This window comes from Protopterus annectens, chromosome 1.part2 (assembly GCF_019279795.1).
Source record: "Protopterus annectens isolate FY-2018-M chromosome 1.part2, PAN1.0, whole genome shotgun sequence".
NCBI classification, from domain to species: domain Eukaryota; kingdom Metazoa; phylum Chordata; order Ceratodontiformes; family Protopteridae; genus Protopterus; species Protopterus annectens.
Genome location: NC_056727.1, coordinates 502,516,181 through 502,531,879, shown reverse-complemented (window position 1 = coordinate 502,531,879; position 15,699 = coordinate 502,516,181). Strand labels below are relative to the sequence as shown.

The 15,699-nt window shown below is 36.2% G+C and overlaps 1 protein-coding gene across 1 annotated transcript in view; it reads left to right on the top strand.

The window, feature by feature from the left end:
- LOC122789817 (two pore calcium channel protein 1-like) overlaps positions 1-11,568 on the top strand; it is a 2,103,677-nt gene extending 2,092,109 nt beyond the window's left edge. The window contains exon 19 of the mRNA XM_044057259.1: positions 11,139-11,568. Within this exon, the coding sequence (XP_043913194.1) occupies positions 11,139-11,284 (146 nt within the window). The 3' untranslated portion in view covers positions 11,285-11,568. The remainder of the gene's footprint in view (positions 1-11,138) is intronic.
- The last annotated feature ends 4,131 nt before the right edge of the window (positions 11,569-15,699 follow it).

Genomic DNA, 15,699 nt, shown 5'->3' with positions numbered 1-15,699 from the left:
CTGGGACCTCTCTTGTTCTGTATATATTTCTCGGAGGTACAGGCCAACACGGAAGGACTGTGGCTGACCAAGTTCACAGATGACTGCAAACTGGGCGCCATAATTGACTCTCCAGCCGACACAAGCATCCTCCAAAAGGGCCTCATAGAAACAGACAACTGGTGCCAGAGCCATGGCCTCAAGCTAAACGCCAAAAAGTGTATAGTCATCCCCTTTGGCAAAACAAAGTGCCCACAAATTACCACATAGGTGGTAATCCATTAAGTACAGAAGAAGTAATTAGGGACCTGGGGACCCAAGTTGATAGCAATCTCTCATTTGACAACCACGTGGCCAAAGTGGCTAGAAAAACATTTTATATAGCCCACCTAATCATGAAGGGATTCACATCTAGATCAGGGGAGGTCATCGTGCCTCTTTACTCATCCCTCATCAGGCCCATAATTGAGTACAATGTCCCTTTTGGGATATACCTTACCAGACACCTGCAGCAACTGGAAAGACCCCAAAAGTACCTCACCAAGAGGATCAAAGGGCTCAAACAGATGCCATATGCTGCCCAGTTAAAGAAACTCCAGCTCTACTCAGTGGCATACCGCCTGCTCAGAGGCGATCTGTGCCTGACGTATAAAGCCATGTCCAGCCCGGAATTAATGGGCATGCTGCACCTCAGAAAATCCAAATCCCATCGAGCTATGCACTCGAGAGACTTGAACCTTAGCACTGAAATAAATAGGACATTCTGGAGGGACAGATTCATAACCCAGAGGCTCCCTTCACTCTGGAATAAAATCCCAGTCCAGGTTAGGCAGAGTCCCTCATTGACTCTCTTCAAGAGGAATCTTGATGAGTGGATGGGAGATCGTAGGTTTACCCCGGGTATCACATCTGTGTCACTGTTAGACAGAGGCACAGTATACTAACCTCAAAAAAGGGCATAGCAAAATTAATTTAAAATGGGTGGCGAAAGCCAAACACACTCTGGCTAGGCTTATAAATGCCCTAGGGCAGATAGCCTAGTATGAACCTATGAGGATGATAGTTTTGGTTCAGGGGATTGTTTTTGTATGGGGTATGGGGAACTGTTCATGCCTGAGTTTTCTGGCACAAGTAAATTCATATCACCAAAAACTTCTTTTGCCTAATGTAGTTTTGAAAAGGTGTTATAAAAAAAAGGTGAAATTGAATATTCAAAATGTATAAAGTTGATAAGTTTCAGTTTACAGAAAGGGGAATGATTAGCTCTTAACAGTGCTACTAATAATTACATTTTTAGTCAGGCAGACAAAGGGGGCAATTTGGTGATCGTGTCTAGGAACTAGTATAATAAAATGGTGTAGGACTACTTTTGAACAAGGATGATTATGTAAAATTACCCCCCAATCCACTCACTGAGTTCAACTCACCTTTACTTAAAATTTTGGAAAGAGGTGAGAAATTAGGCTTCCTCACAACCTCTGATGTTAAGAAACTACATATTAACAAACCCAGTGATCCATTTTTTTTTTTTTTTTTTTTTTTTTTTTAATGCGATCCCAAAAATACATAAAAATCTCAATGACCATCTAGTTATACCCATAGTATCAGGAGTAAGATCCTGTTTAGAGAATGTTGGTATTTTTTTGGATGCACCTTTGAAGGAACTCTGAAGGAAAAGTTCTAGCTCACATCAGAAACACTGCAGATTATGAAGGGAATTAAATGACAGGATGGTTACTAATCTGTCACTATATATACACTAGCATCAAGAGAAAATGGGGTTTAGAGACTGTTAACATGTTGGGAGAAGGCCTGCATACCTCTTTCCTTGTTAACATTTTAGAATTTTGCCTCACATACAATTACTTTTCTTTTGGGAAAGAGCTGTTACTGCAAAAGGAAGGAACCACGATGGGTGTTCCCTATGCCCTGTCCTATGCTGTCATTTGTATGGGAGATTTGAAAGAAAGTTTATATATCCCACAGAATTTTTTGTTTAGCATGTTATCACATATAAACAATACACTGATGATTTGATTTTTCATTTGCAAAGGAAATGAGTTACAATTTGGGGATTTTTTGATGAATTAAATAAAAACCATTATGGTTTAGAATTTATTCTCACATTGAACAGACATTTGATTCAGTTTTTGGATGTGGAATGGTATATGGGGAAAGATGGGTGTATAGAGTATAAACCATATGGAAAACCTGCAGCGGTGAATCATTTTTTTGTATGCCAGTAGCATGCACCCTTCCTGTCTCTTCAGTTCTTTACCGTATGGTGAATGTAAACATATTTTCAACATATTAGATCCAGAATTATTGCAATGATATCTTGCAGAAGTGAGAAGGGCAATGGTTGGAGAGGGGGATATTCTTCAGTTTTCTTGGAAAAATCTAGAAGAAAGTTGGATGTCAGTACAGATAATGGAAGCATTACAAGATGGAGAGGTAATGACTTAAGACTAAATGCAGCCAAAAAGGAAAACTGTGAAGGCAAGATTTACTTGTCACCAGATCTTCTCACTTTTCTGACATTTTAAGAACTTTGTTTAATAATTTGTGGCCTATAGTTTGTCATGATGAGATGGTGGGTAGACTGTTTGCCAAACAGGTAACCTTCTCTTTTTGGAGATTTTGAGCCTAAAGGAATTATTGAACCTGTGTTTACATGTCACTTCCACAGAGGGGGAATCAAATGGTTTCTTTGCTTGTGGAAGATGTAAGATATGTAAAAAGATCAAAAATCTGTCAGGTTCAAAGATAAATGGTAGAAAGTACATTTCCTTTGAAAAATTTTGTTGTGCTTCATGGGAGTGGTTTATATCTTAGGATGTGGGTGTACACCTATCACGTGGTATGTGGGCAAACCAAAAGGAGGGTAAAACCTCATGTTTTAGAACATCCTGAGAAGAACAGAAACATGAATTTGAACAGCCCTGTGGCTGACCACTTTCATCAAGTTCATGAAGGTCTTGACAGTTTTTTTTTAGTGTATTGGCAAAAACACAATTATCTGGGGCGGGGGTGGTTATGTTGGTAAACGTTTAGAGTTGAAAAGTAGGCTTATTCTTAATTACAGAACCATGCAACCCAGGGGTCTTAATTTAGAAGTGAATTTGAACTTCTAAGGTTTTTAATAAACACAATTGAAGTAGTACAAAGTGAAACAGTATATCATTTGTAATAGTGAATAAGTGGATACATTTTGTATGCAAATTGTTTTGAGTATTTACAACACACTTTATAAAGTGGGGTAGGATTGTTTAAGTGTTAAGTGTTTTTCAGTTATTTAATTAAGCATGGTTTGAGATTTGTATAAAGGTTTGCTTGGTGCAAGAATTGTATTCCGAGAGGGCGAAAGGCAGAAGTACCAGAAGCACAGCTAGTAAAGCTGAGAGTATAGTGTACAGTGTGGCTTCATGATTTTTTTTAAATGGAAGTGTAGTCTGACAAATGGTAGGGCTACTCATTCTCACAATCTGTGCTCTGTGCATTATGGGACAGATCTAGCTTTCCAAGGGAATCAGGAAGTTTGCTCCCATGAAGGAATGAGGGCAGAAAAGGATAAAAAAAATAAAGTTAAGAATGAGTACTTATTTTGCTGCAGGTAGCTTTGGGAGGTGCTGTAATTCATGGCAAGATAAGAAAAAAATGTTTTTTCATCATTTGCTTGTAGTGATCATTTAATTGGAGAGTTAGTAATACAATTATATGCCACTGTGGATACTTTTCCATTCTTTGCTTACTTGTGCTTTTTTTGCTTTAAATGCTAAAAGATTGAGAGATCTATGCCTTTGTGTTGATTAAATTGCTGACCCCACAAAATGTTGATGGGTAATGCAGCTTTACATTGTATGAGTGGCTCTACCCTTCTTCAATGTTCCTCTTCTCAAGGCCAGTGAATATTGTATAGCAAGAACTGCTTATACTGGGTACTCTAAACAATTATTTCTCCCCTTTTTAGGTTAGCATGAGGCTCAGTAGGCAAGCCTATAAAATAATGCAGAAAGCTAAACATAAATTCCTTACAGAGTTGATTAGGCCATTCTGGAAGAGCTACGTCTTCTTAGCTAGTTTTAAGTATGTTTCTGATACATTATGTTGTACTGCTTTTAAATGTCTAAGGTTCACACATCTGCCAAACACTTAGCCTAGCTGCTGCTTCAAGGCCCAGAAATACTTTTTGTACAACTACTTTTCAAAATTTCTGCCATTATTTTCTCTTTCTATCGCATTTTAATTTTTGATCAGGTTAAAAAAAAAACAAGAAAAAAGAGAAAAATAATAGTGTTAACTGAGAAAACCATAAAAGGAAACAAGATAACCGTTTGGGTAACAACTTTACCGCCAGATATTTCAAGATCATTCGGTAAGCAGATCAGATTTCCCTTATGATATTCATGGGAGCTTAGGAATTACGTTTGATCTTATTGATATATTTTGTTGTAATTTAGTCCTCCTCCAATCTCCCATTTTTTAGAATTTAAAAAACTGAAAGGGGGTAAATTAGTATAAATGGGGAGGAGGTGATAGGAAAAGTTTATGTAAAGTGGTAGAGAGGATAGGATAGCCAGGTGAAGATGAGGAAGTGGAGATGGGTAGAGAATCTGTATAGATAGAGTTGGGGAGTAGACAAGCTTGATGTTCATCCAGGGGTATAGTATGAGCACAGTCTTGCATTTGACAGTCTTTCAGAAAATGCTTAAAGGAAGGATTGTATGTTACAGTTTTAATACCCTGTGGAACAGAATTCCATTTATTTGGCCACGGGTTAGCAGTAAAGGCCATGTCAAGTTGCTTTTTGAGGTTTGTAGATGGTGAGAATTTTGTTTATCATTAGGACAAGGGGGTCTGTTTGGGTGAAAGTTAAGAACAGTGCAGGACAGGCATGGAGTTTATAAATGATGATGTGGGCTGTAGCTAATTGTACAAAGTCCAGTTAGTAGGGTAGTTCAAGCGAGTTCCAACTTTTAAGGGCCTTGCAATGATGTGTATAGTATTGTTTATTGCCAGCAAATATAGCAACTTTGTTATGGCATATCTCAAGTTTATTTTCAACAGATATGTGCAAGTTGGTAAGGATAGGAGCACCATACAAGTGTGAAGCAAGGAGGGTAAGTGGTTGCTGGGGTGGTTTTAGCAGAGTTAGTAAAATACGTTTTTATGTCTATAAAGCATGCAAATGTTCTGATAAGTTTTTGTATATATTAGTTTGAATGTGGAGTTCAAATAAGAAGTTGTCATCAATTGTCAGACCAAGCAGTTTTGTATGGGATACAGTTTCTTTCTGTGTATTATTGAGAAGATTATGAAGCAGGGATATAGGAGGCGTATTTTTTTGAGATTGAGTAATAATTAAGCATTGTGAAGCCGGTTTTCAACAGAGGTGAAGGCTTATTGTACGATTTCAAGATGCACCAGAATGTCAATTAAGCTTATTAGGTTTACTATCATATTTTCAAAAAAAGTTTTTACGAGTACTTAGATACTCTGAAAAACATTGTCGAAAGTTATGATAATGACCGATAAAAATAACAAAAGAAAAAAAATGTCAACAATTCGTAATTGAATTATTGACATTTGTTGAACTTACCTCGACATTTGGTGCCATGTAGTGCACGTTTTGCAGGGGGACAAGCCCCCCTGCACCCCCCCATGTGGGGGGTTGTGCTCCCCACACCCCCTGCTACTTATATATATAAACTCTGCGATCGTACTACACTGAGGGAAAGGGTACATTTCCTGATCCCCAGTATAGTGCGATCTGCATTCAAAATGTTGAATCTACAACAGTGAATGCTAGTGTGTATTCACTGTTGTGACTTCAACTTTTTTTTTCACACATTTGAAATGTTGAAAACTGGCTTTCGAGGTTACATGTTCGCACATTGAAGGTGTGACATTTTGATTATAATCCACATATTAGTGGTGAATAATCAGCATACTATATAATTGATGCTTGCCTAGAAGAGCTATAGAGGTCATTAATGAAAAATGTTAGAGAAGTGGACTAAGAATTGATCCTTTAGGTACACCAGTGGTAATAGGGAGGTAAAGCGAGAAAGTATGTTGCCATCTAACAGTTTTCTGTCTGTCAGATAGGTAGCTCTTAAACCATTGAAGTGAAGGAGTAGTTCGGCCGAGATGGTGCAGTTGTTGGAGTTTGCTACGTGAGATGATATTAAAGGCTTTGGACAGATCCAGAAATATGGAAGAGATAAGTTTGCTAAAGACTCTTTTTTTTGTTTTGTTTATATTATCTAAAATGATAATAGTGCAGTAGTTGTACTATGGTCAGGCTGAGGTACTGGTTAAGAGCTGTTCTGAGAAAAGATAAAGAAGTTAGGCATGAATACATTTTTTCTAGGATTTTTGAGAGAGGTGAGAGAATTGCAATGACATAAAAGTTAGAGACTTCTGCAGAGTTTTTTGCCTTGTGCAATGGGATGACATATGATCTTTCCAAATAGCTGGGACATAAGATTCCTCTATGGATCTATTGATTAAGATAGCTAGTGGGTAACACTGCTGCCATCTTGAAGTATTCAGGTGGGATGGTTGTTGGCAGCTGTGGAGCAAAGTTTAAGTTTAAGTAGTAGGTTTTTATAGTCAATATTGTTACAGATTTTAAGGTAACGTTGTTTGCATTTGTGGCTATGGATTGTTTGGTTGCATATTTTTCAGAGGTTGATGTGCCAGTGGAAGGGCAGTTGGCAGTCTGTTATAGGTTTGTGTAGGGGAAGATAATGTGTTGTTGGTGAGGGCAGCAACTCTCTATAAAGTATTTATTAAATGCAGTTGCTATTCCGAGTGGGGGGGGGGGTGCAGGTTTGACAGGGATATGGATCTTTTTTTGAGCCAGGATTTGAGTAGTGTTTGAATAGAGGACCAGATGTTTTTTGGATCATTTTTATGATACAGATGTAGTTGGTCATAGTATTCATTCTTTTCTTTATATATATTTGATTTTTAGCTTGATTACAAAGTTTCCTGTATTGCTTAAAGTTTTGTTTTTTCTTTAGCCACTCCCTCCAAGCCTTATCTCTGGTATGCATAATGTTTTTGGTGAGGGTGGATAGCTGGGGGAGTGTTTTACTTTTACTCTCTTTACATGTATGGGGCAGGGATATTTAGGGTGTTTAAAGTTGTGACTGCATAATTTTGTGAGATTCCTGGTTGGTTTAAGTTTGTTGGTATTGGGATGATGAGTGGTAAGTCTGTGTGTGTATGCAGGGAGATGTCACTTAGGGAGTTAGGATGGGTTACACTGATAGTATATTTACTAGGGTCTGAGATTAACATCCAATCAAGAGTTTTGCCCTTATTACTTTTGTTGTATCTAGTAGGTGTTGTGATTAGTTGAGAAAGACCAAATAGATTTATACAGGATGAGGGACTGTCAGATGTTTGATTTTGCCAGTCAGTATTGACATTCACCCAGAATGATTTTTTTTCATAAGTAATAGTAGTAGATACTCAGGAGAGAAATTCTTTGAGTGTAGGTATGTTGTTTCCAGGGTATATGTAAATTACAGTAATACAAAGTGCCTTTTTAGAGTTTAGCTTTAAAAGTGTTATGAGTATTTTGGCTGAGAGAAATTTGGGGATGAAGTTTGGAATAGGAGAGGGTGTAGGAGCTGGGGTACAGCAGGGCGACGATGACTCCTTTTTTGTGAGGTCAGTCAATTTTCATAATGTTATAGCCTGGAGGTAGTATCTCTGTATCTTTCATATTGGATTTAAGCCATGTTTCGGTGATAACTAGGATATCTGCGGAATAGGGTGACATCCTGGCATGCAGATCTGTCATTTTATTATCAATGCTATAAAGATTTAATGTTATAAGACTTGTATTTTGCTGGACTTCTGCTTGACAGAGTAGAAGACTGGTATGGGAATTGGATTGGGTGGAAAATGCCTTTGTATAAGGAGTAAAGAATGCATTAGAGAGGGGATGGCTAGTAACTGGAGGAGGGAAGTTATGTGGGCTGTTATGGTGCTTGCAGGAACTGGTGGTATTGAGGTTTAGGTTTAAATTAATAGGGCCAGGGTTTGGGTCTAGGTCCCCACACAATTGAGTCTTTAAGTTCTGAAGAAAAAATTTAGAATAATGTTTAGGGGTGGGCATGAGTGGATGTTTTGTTTTGAGGGGGGGAATCACAGTGAAGTATTCTGTATTTAAGATAGAGAGTAGTGGAGAGATTGAAGATGCTAGGAGATATTATTAGAATAGTTATTATAATTGTCTAGGTTAAGTAAGAGGCTGAAGATTGGGGTTATGGTAGTGTGGTTTAAGGGAAAGTGATAGTATGTTAAATGGGAGGCCAGTAATTGAGAGAATAATATAAGGATCAGCATTTTCTATACAAGAGTTACTGATTGGGGGAGAAAAGGTGGTAGAGGGCTAGAGTTTAGAAAAAGTCTCTTAGATGGAAAAGTGAAGGATTGGGGGTGATGTAAAAGGATAGTGGCTGTCTGAGAAGTACAGAAAGTTAATATATTGTATGGAGGAGTTTGTAACTGTCTTGCCATTCAGCAGTCAGATCTGGTAGGGTTTGGCTGGGATGGATGAGAATGAGGTTGAGATGATTAGGTAATTGTATTGTGGGGGATTAGGTCTGAAGTATCCTGATGCTGAGTGGTCAGATCTGTTGGGGTGTGGTGTATGGTTCAGAATAAATGTAGAATAAGGAGGGGTAGGTGCGAATTGAGGGTAAGGGTGTGGAGTGAGAGTGAGTGAAGCAGAATCTGTCTGCTGAGAATGTTTGGAGATCCCCAAAAAAAACAATCAGTGGAATATACCCATAGCAGGTCAAAACTTCAACCTAGCTGATTGCATTAAAGAAACATACTAATAGCTGGTCTCAAGGGGGTATTTCTTTTCCAGACTTTAATTTATATACTATCTCTTCTATTGTAAAAGTTATTACTTTATTAATAGATCAGTCATATGTCACAAAATGGAAAGATTATTGGGAGCTAATTAGTATGCACTTCATGAAAATCTCCTTAACACATAAAAATATGATTGTAAATAACTCCATGTTATGGTTACTAAAGGAATTTTGTACTTCACCTATTACACCTAAACATATGGTTTGTTACCCATTAAATATTATTATTAGTTATCGTAACTTTATATTCATGCACCCTAAGTATAGGGAATGGAATTTTATTGTATTCCCTATAATGTATACTCAGGGTATGCTTTTGTCATCTACTTCTGAAGGAACTCATTTAGCTATAGATAATGATCTAAAGTACTGGTATCAGTTGATATCTGATAATAAAGTTAAAAATCTAGATTTCTTAAAACAAGAATTTGATCTAAGAGAAACTTGCTGGTTAGAGGTTCAGACCTTTAGACAACATCTCATTAATAAAATAGATCTAATGTCTATAACAGTTAAAGAATCTATTCCATCACTGATTGATTACTTGATATTAAATTTACAACATAAAGTTTCTGATAAAGGTAAACTTTCATACATACATAAAATTATCAGACAAGAAACTTTTTATAGTGTAGATTCATAGTGGAATTATTTCACTTCTATTAATGGGGACCCACCAAATCAACAAGATAAACAATATATATTGAAATCTGCTTATAGAACTACGTCTTCCATTGTCTGGAGACTTTATACATGGAAATTTTTACATAGATCTTTTTATACACCTTTGATGATGAATAAAATAAATAATAAAGATAATTTATGTAAGAGATGTAATGTAGAAATTAATGCTGACTGGGCTCATATGTTTTATGACTGTATAAAATTGAAAGAATACTGGAAGTCAGTTAATGAATTTTTGCAGGCTCTTTTTACAGATAATTTCATTATTTCTAAATCTCTTATATTATTCAACACACCTGTACCTCAAAGTGTTAAAAAGGTTAAGCTTCCCTTGTTATGGTCTATTCTATCAGTGGCTAGGAAAATAATAACTAGAAATTGGATTTCAGATACACCTCCTTCGTTCAATGAATTTAAAAATGTTATGAATATAGTGTGCTATATGGAAATAAACACAATTAGGACAAGAACAAATAGAAAAACATCTTATTATATTGTATGGGATAATTTACAAAATTTGTTAAGAAAATTTTAATTTCAATAGCATGGTATTTTAGTTTAATTAATTGATCTGATTGTAGTGGATGTCTTTGTAAATACTTTAGTTGTTTTGTTGAATATTATAATAATACCTATTTTTAATTACTTGTATAAAATTGTTATGATATTTCTCTTATATGTTAAAACAATAAACCTGTTTTGAAAAAAAAAGAACTTCAACCTAGCTGTTCTACATAGCTAGAAGGATATACAAGTCCAAAGCACAGTAGATTTAAATGGTAAAATATTGTAGTGCTTAACAGTGTAGTGTTAAGAGTTTGTTCCTTGAGTAGGAATGTATTGTTGCCACCTGGTGACTGGGTTATGTTCAGGAAGTTCAGTCTGACTGAGATATCCTCAGTTTGATTTCTAGGTATAGATATACATAAGTAACACGAGTTAGGTTAGATCATGTCACTCAACTCTCCAGAATTTTGCAGAATGTCCCTTGATTTTGCTTTATGCTTTGCCCTGCCCATCCTAACATTTTTCATTTTTTGATAAGTCACTGAGGGTAGTCAGTAATACCACACATTAGACTTTCTTACATATTGTTCAGAAAATGCATATTGATGTAAAACATGTTCTATTAACTTTTTAACAGAACTAGAGTAATATTTAAAAATTGTGCCAGATATTGGCCCGTTCTCCCCTTCATTATTTTTTGGCTTTTTCTTGAATTCTTGAGAAAAGAAGTTGATAGTTATGGGTTAGATGTATGCATAAGTCACTTTGTATAAGGGAGTATTTAAACTGACCCAAGCAATATCAGATAAGAGAAAGTTAGCAAGTAACATAATGACAGTGACTTTTTATGTTTGGTTTTTATATGCATTGTTTGACATGACTGCATTTAAGTAGGGAGCATGAGATGTTTGAAAGGCTTTTTCCCTTTTTTAAAAAATGTCATCTTACATTTCATTAATGATTTTTACTAAGCTTTTGTACTCAAGTCTTTCTAACCATATTGGCAGTAGGCCATGCATACTTATGCAGTCTTCTATTAATTATGACATTTTCATTTTCTCTTTTTAGGATACAAAACAGTAGATGCGTTACTCCAACATATGTTTGAATCTGAGCTAGATCCAGAAGACGATGGACCACCACTTGACACCATTTTGGAAATGTCTGATGAGGACATATATATTTCAAATCCAACATTTGACAGTGCTGCATAACAGGCTGATCCTGAAAGAATGTGACTGTGCAGTGATGTAGTGTATCATTCCTGTTTTCTGTCAAGAGGTGCTGACGTACTTCTCACAGCTGCAGTGTACTGGTAGATTGTAGCCCTTTCAACATGCCTCATTTGCCAAGTTTTTACTTAGAGGTTACATGATCATGCTGATTGTAACTTGAAATTCCAAGCCAGTGCATACTTTTTCTATATTAATACCATGGAGTGGCAATGACATAACTCTTGTCTCATAAGGGAAAGTAATAAATACTGCTGAACACTGTATTAAAAGTATTAGCTATTCATTAACAGTATTATTTGTCTTAATGTATTTCAGTCAAATCTTTCAGATCTTGTTTCTGTTTATATATTTTGAGATATGTAATGGATTAACAGTTATATATGCATTCACTAATATTTACAGGTATAATTAAAAATGTCATAAATATCGCGTTTTCCTTTCTGAGGTTTATTGTTACGTAAGCATAATTAACAGTAATTAGGATTTAATTGCTGTTTCAAACAAAAATTTACATAGGATTTTGACTTGCATGGGTTGAATTATGGGCACTGAAGTTTTGATATCCAAGCAATGCACTAATTAGAGCTATCCAAGTGTGAAAAATGATAACTAGGCAAAAAAGCCATTAAAAGTTAGTGATTATGTATTAATTTGGTTACTTGCAAGTGCATACAATGACTGGGTGTCAAAAAGGAATAAAACAGAAAAAATCTAAGAGAAAGTTGGTGAAGAAAGGGTTTTGTACCCTCTTTGGGTAATAAGGTTTCCACTGCTGCTTTGAAAGATCCTGGTACTTTTTTCCTTTTATAATACTGTTAAGCAAAAACCTTCTGTTTATTACTTTCTTTGCTCCTGACTAGAACTTCTGCAGGAATACCATCTGGTCCTGGAGACTTTCCTGTTGGTTGAATATACATCACCATTTTTATCTTTGCTGTAAGTCTTCATCATCATCATCTTCCTTTAACCTTGGCATAGTTAAGTCTTTGTAAATATTTCCTTTCGTGCCATTTCTTGCATTTCCCCCATTCCTCTGCTTTATATAAATTTTCATAGAATTTCTTAAATATCTGTCATACTTCTAAAGGACCTCTGGTTATTTTTGTCATAGGCTCCATACTGTTGGTGGCAACCCATTTTACTTTCATTATGCTAAGAGCTTTTGTGCTATCATTTCTAAACTTATCCATATTATCAATTACTCCCTTGTTTTCCCTTAGCACTGAGCAATTGCTCATCTTGTGCTGTGAGATTCCCCTTCTTCCACAATACTTTAACCTTTGTCAACCCCCTTAATTCCCTTAACTTCACCAGCACTCTTATTTCTTCTATAGTTTGTCTTCCCTAATAACTCATATAATTTCCACTATCCATTCTTTACATTTCTCTCTCTTTAACAGATAAGTAGGAAAGTACCAGTACCTCATTTTAATTCATTACCCTGCATTGTTATTTTAGTCTTTATTGGGACATGATCTGAAATAGTTATTGGATACGTTTCATAACTTTCAGAAATTTTTAATGGATGCTCTATTGAAATACAATTTTTAGCCCAGTTATTGTATCTTGGGGAATAATATATTAATTCTGTTGAGATTCTGCTGTTAAATTTACACCTTCCATTCCAAATATTCTCATATATTTCTTCAGAAATCTACTCTTTTGTTATATTTTCCCTTCTAGTGTAACAGATATGTCCTTGCCATTGCATATCAGGTTTCAGTCCCCCACCTATAAATAATAATCCCTGCTGACAACTAAATATTTATCCCACTGTTCTCTTAAGCTCCATAATAGTTTCAGGTGGAATATAAATAGATGCCAGTGTAATCCTTGCTCCCTGACAACAGCCCATTATTACTACAAATTTACCATTGTTCTCTTTTATTCACTAGTGGGGCCACATTCACAATCATTATTATTACTATCATTTCCTTTGTCCCTGATACTGTGCTTGAATATCCATTCTGAAATCCTTTATTTCCCAAATTCCATGCTCACGTCTATCCATACATGTCTCTTGTAACATTACTATTCGCACCCTACACTTCTTGATATAATTCAGTACTCTGCATACCTGCAATGCTATGATAACATTGATAATGCAGCAATTCTGATAGACAAAGAAATGTTGATTTAAAATGTTCTGCATGGCAGTTCTTTTGCAGATGTGTACAACTTGCTTGCACACATTAAAGCTTGACAGGCTGAGCTTATATGCAGTTACTGCTTCTCATCTCTTTTGAGCTACTGTGATACTTAAAGTATCTTGGGAATGAGCTATAGTAGTGCATGCCCATAACAGGAAGGTATCTGATGCGTAGCATGACAACCCTCCACTGAACCAGTAGTCAAGGAGTCTCAATCCTTACCACTGGCAACAGTGGGGGATGTACACTGGGATGATAGGTACACACACAGTATTCCTAGATGCAGCTTTCTCCATTAAGTGCAATTTCGCTTAAGAGACCACAGTCAGTCCGGGGCTGGTTTCTTCCTCTTTCTCCAGATCCCCAATAAGACTCTCCACTGGCACAACTATAAAGTTAAGATCTCAGCTCAGTAACCAAGCCAAGACTTACCAGCACCCTCTCTGTCCAACAAGTGCTTTGTGTCCCTGCCCAAGTAACACACACACATGCACTCTTTGAGGTTTGATTTACACACAAACACCTGGGAGAGGCTGGCACAGTTGTAGTAGCTATGCACCCTTTTGCCCAGACTATAAAGTAGTTACCACTGCTACCAGTCAAGTCCTTTGCTACTTTAAGGCCCTTAACAAAGGGTGTCCAATCTTAGTGTATACTATTAATATTAATACAAATGGTACTTTGAGCAAGAACAAGGCTATTAGAAGTGGCCCAGACAGTGTCACCAAATAAATATGCAAGTTCTGTCACAACTTAAATATCTCTACACAGATCAGCCACAATGAAAGGTATAAATATATTTAATAATAAAAGAACAAGACAGTACTAAATATATATATTCACAGTGACAGAGTTCAAAACCACAGTAAATATTTAAAACAACATTGCAGGACAGTCTCAAATAAAGAAAAATATCTAAACTAAGCTTTGCTATATTCCTGGCTGTATCTAAGAAAGTTACTGTACCCTAGAAACTTACTTCATTAGAGATAGGCAGATCTGTGGTGAATGGTTCTTGTCAGGTCCAAGACTGAATACAGAATGCCCCGTCTCTCTAAGAGACTTCTGAAATTAGTATCTCAAATATTACTGCTGGGATAGCTTGCAGAATGACATCATGTCTTGTCATATGACTCTAGTCCCCAGATGAAACCCCCACTGCCAGAAGCTAGCAGTATTTAGCATCTACCTGTAAAAATACATAGACCTCAGATCTTTGGCAGATGGTGGAAGTTGTAAAACAATGACATTCCTTCACATTTCAAGACTAGTAATTATTTCACCCTAAAGACAATACAGAGAGCTTCTCAGCACAGACTGTGTCTCTAGCTCATTGAAAACAGAAATATACCATTTTTTATTGCATAGCCATAAAGGAATTTAATTTCAACTAGTTTTTTGAAGTTAACCTCCTGTATTCCAGTTTCCACTGTTAAAATGTATACACTTAAACAGTTACAATAGTACATGTACATTTCTGTTCTATTCCAGTAGGGCACTCTGTGGTTAGATTTCAAACAGCACTTTACAAAAACCTTTTCAACATACGCTTCTGTACCAGCAGTTTGATGTACATATGGCATACAGTTCTAATACGTTTGTAACACAAGCATCTTATATAAATCATGTTGGTATTCACAAATGACATATAATTATTTACAAAATTTCAGATAGCTGTGTTGGCAGTATCCCTCTGTCACATGTAGAATTGAAGCCAACTGTAAAAAATGACTGCCTAGCAGAGATTTCCAAATAAGCTGTAGGGATAGCTAGCAGACAATTGACCAAAGATATGATAGGTCTTGGTTGGAAAAACAGGGAATCAGGAACTTCAAGGAGACAGAACCTTACTGTTCAGAACTGAAATCTTAAAAATGGACCTGTTCACTGGTGATCCAGAAATATTGAAAGTATGACTGGAGTGAGAAACATCAGATAAGAACTTGACTGTGAAATTTTGCACAGTCTGCAGTTGTGATGGATCACTGTGTAAACCAGTTAAGCAGCATTATAGTAAATGAAATGAAGCAATACATATACACAATTCACCAGTGCAAAGTCTGAAGATGTGATTGATAAAGGCATAATTCTTAAGGTGAAAATAAAATATATTTCACCATCTGACACTTGCCCTCACCTGTCACCATATTACCAATGATCATGCCAAAATCATATTCATGGGAAACTGAAATCAAATGGTTAAAGTTGTTTCTTTATTTCTTTGACTAAGAAAAAACTCTGGTA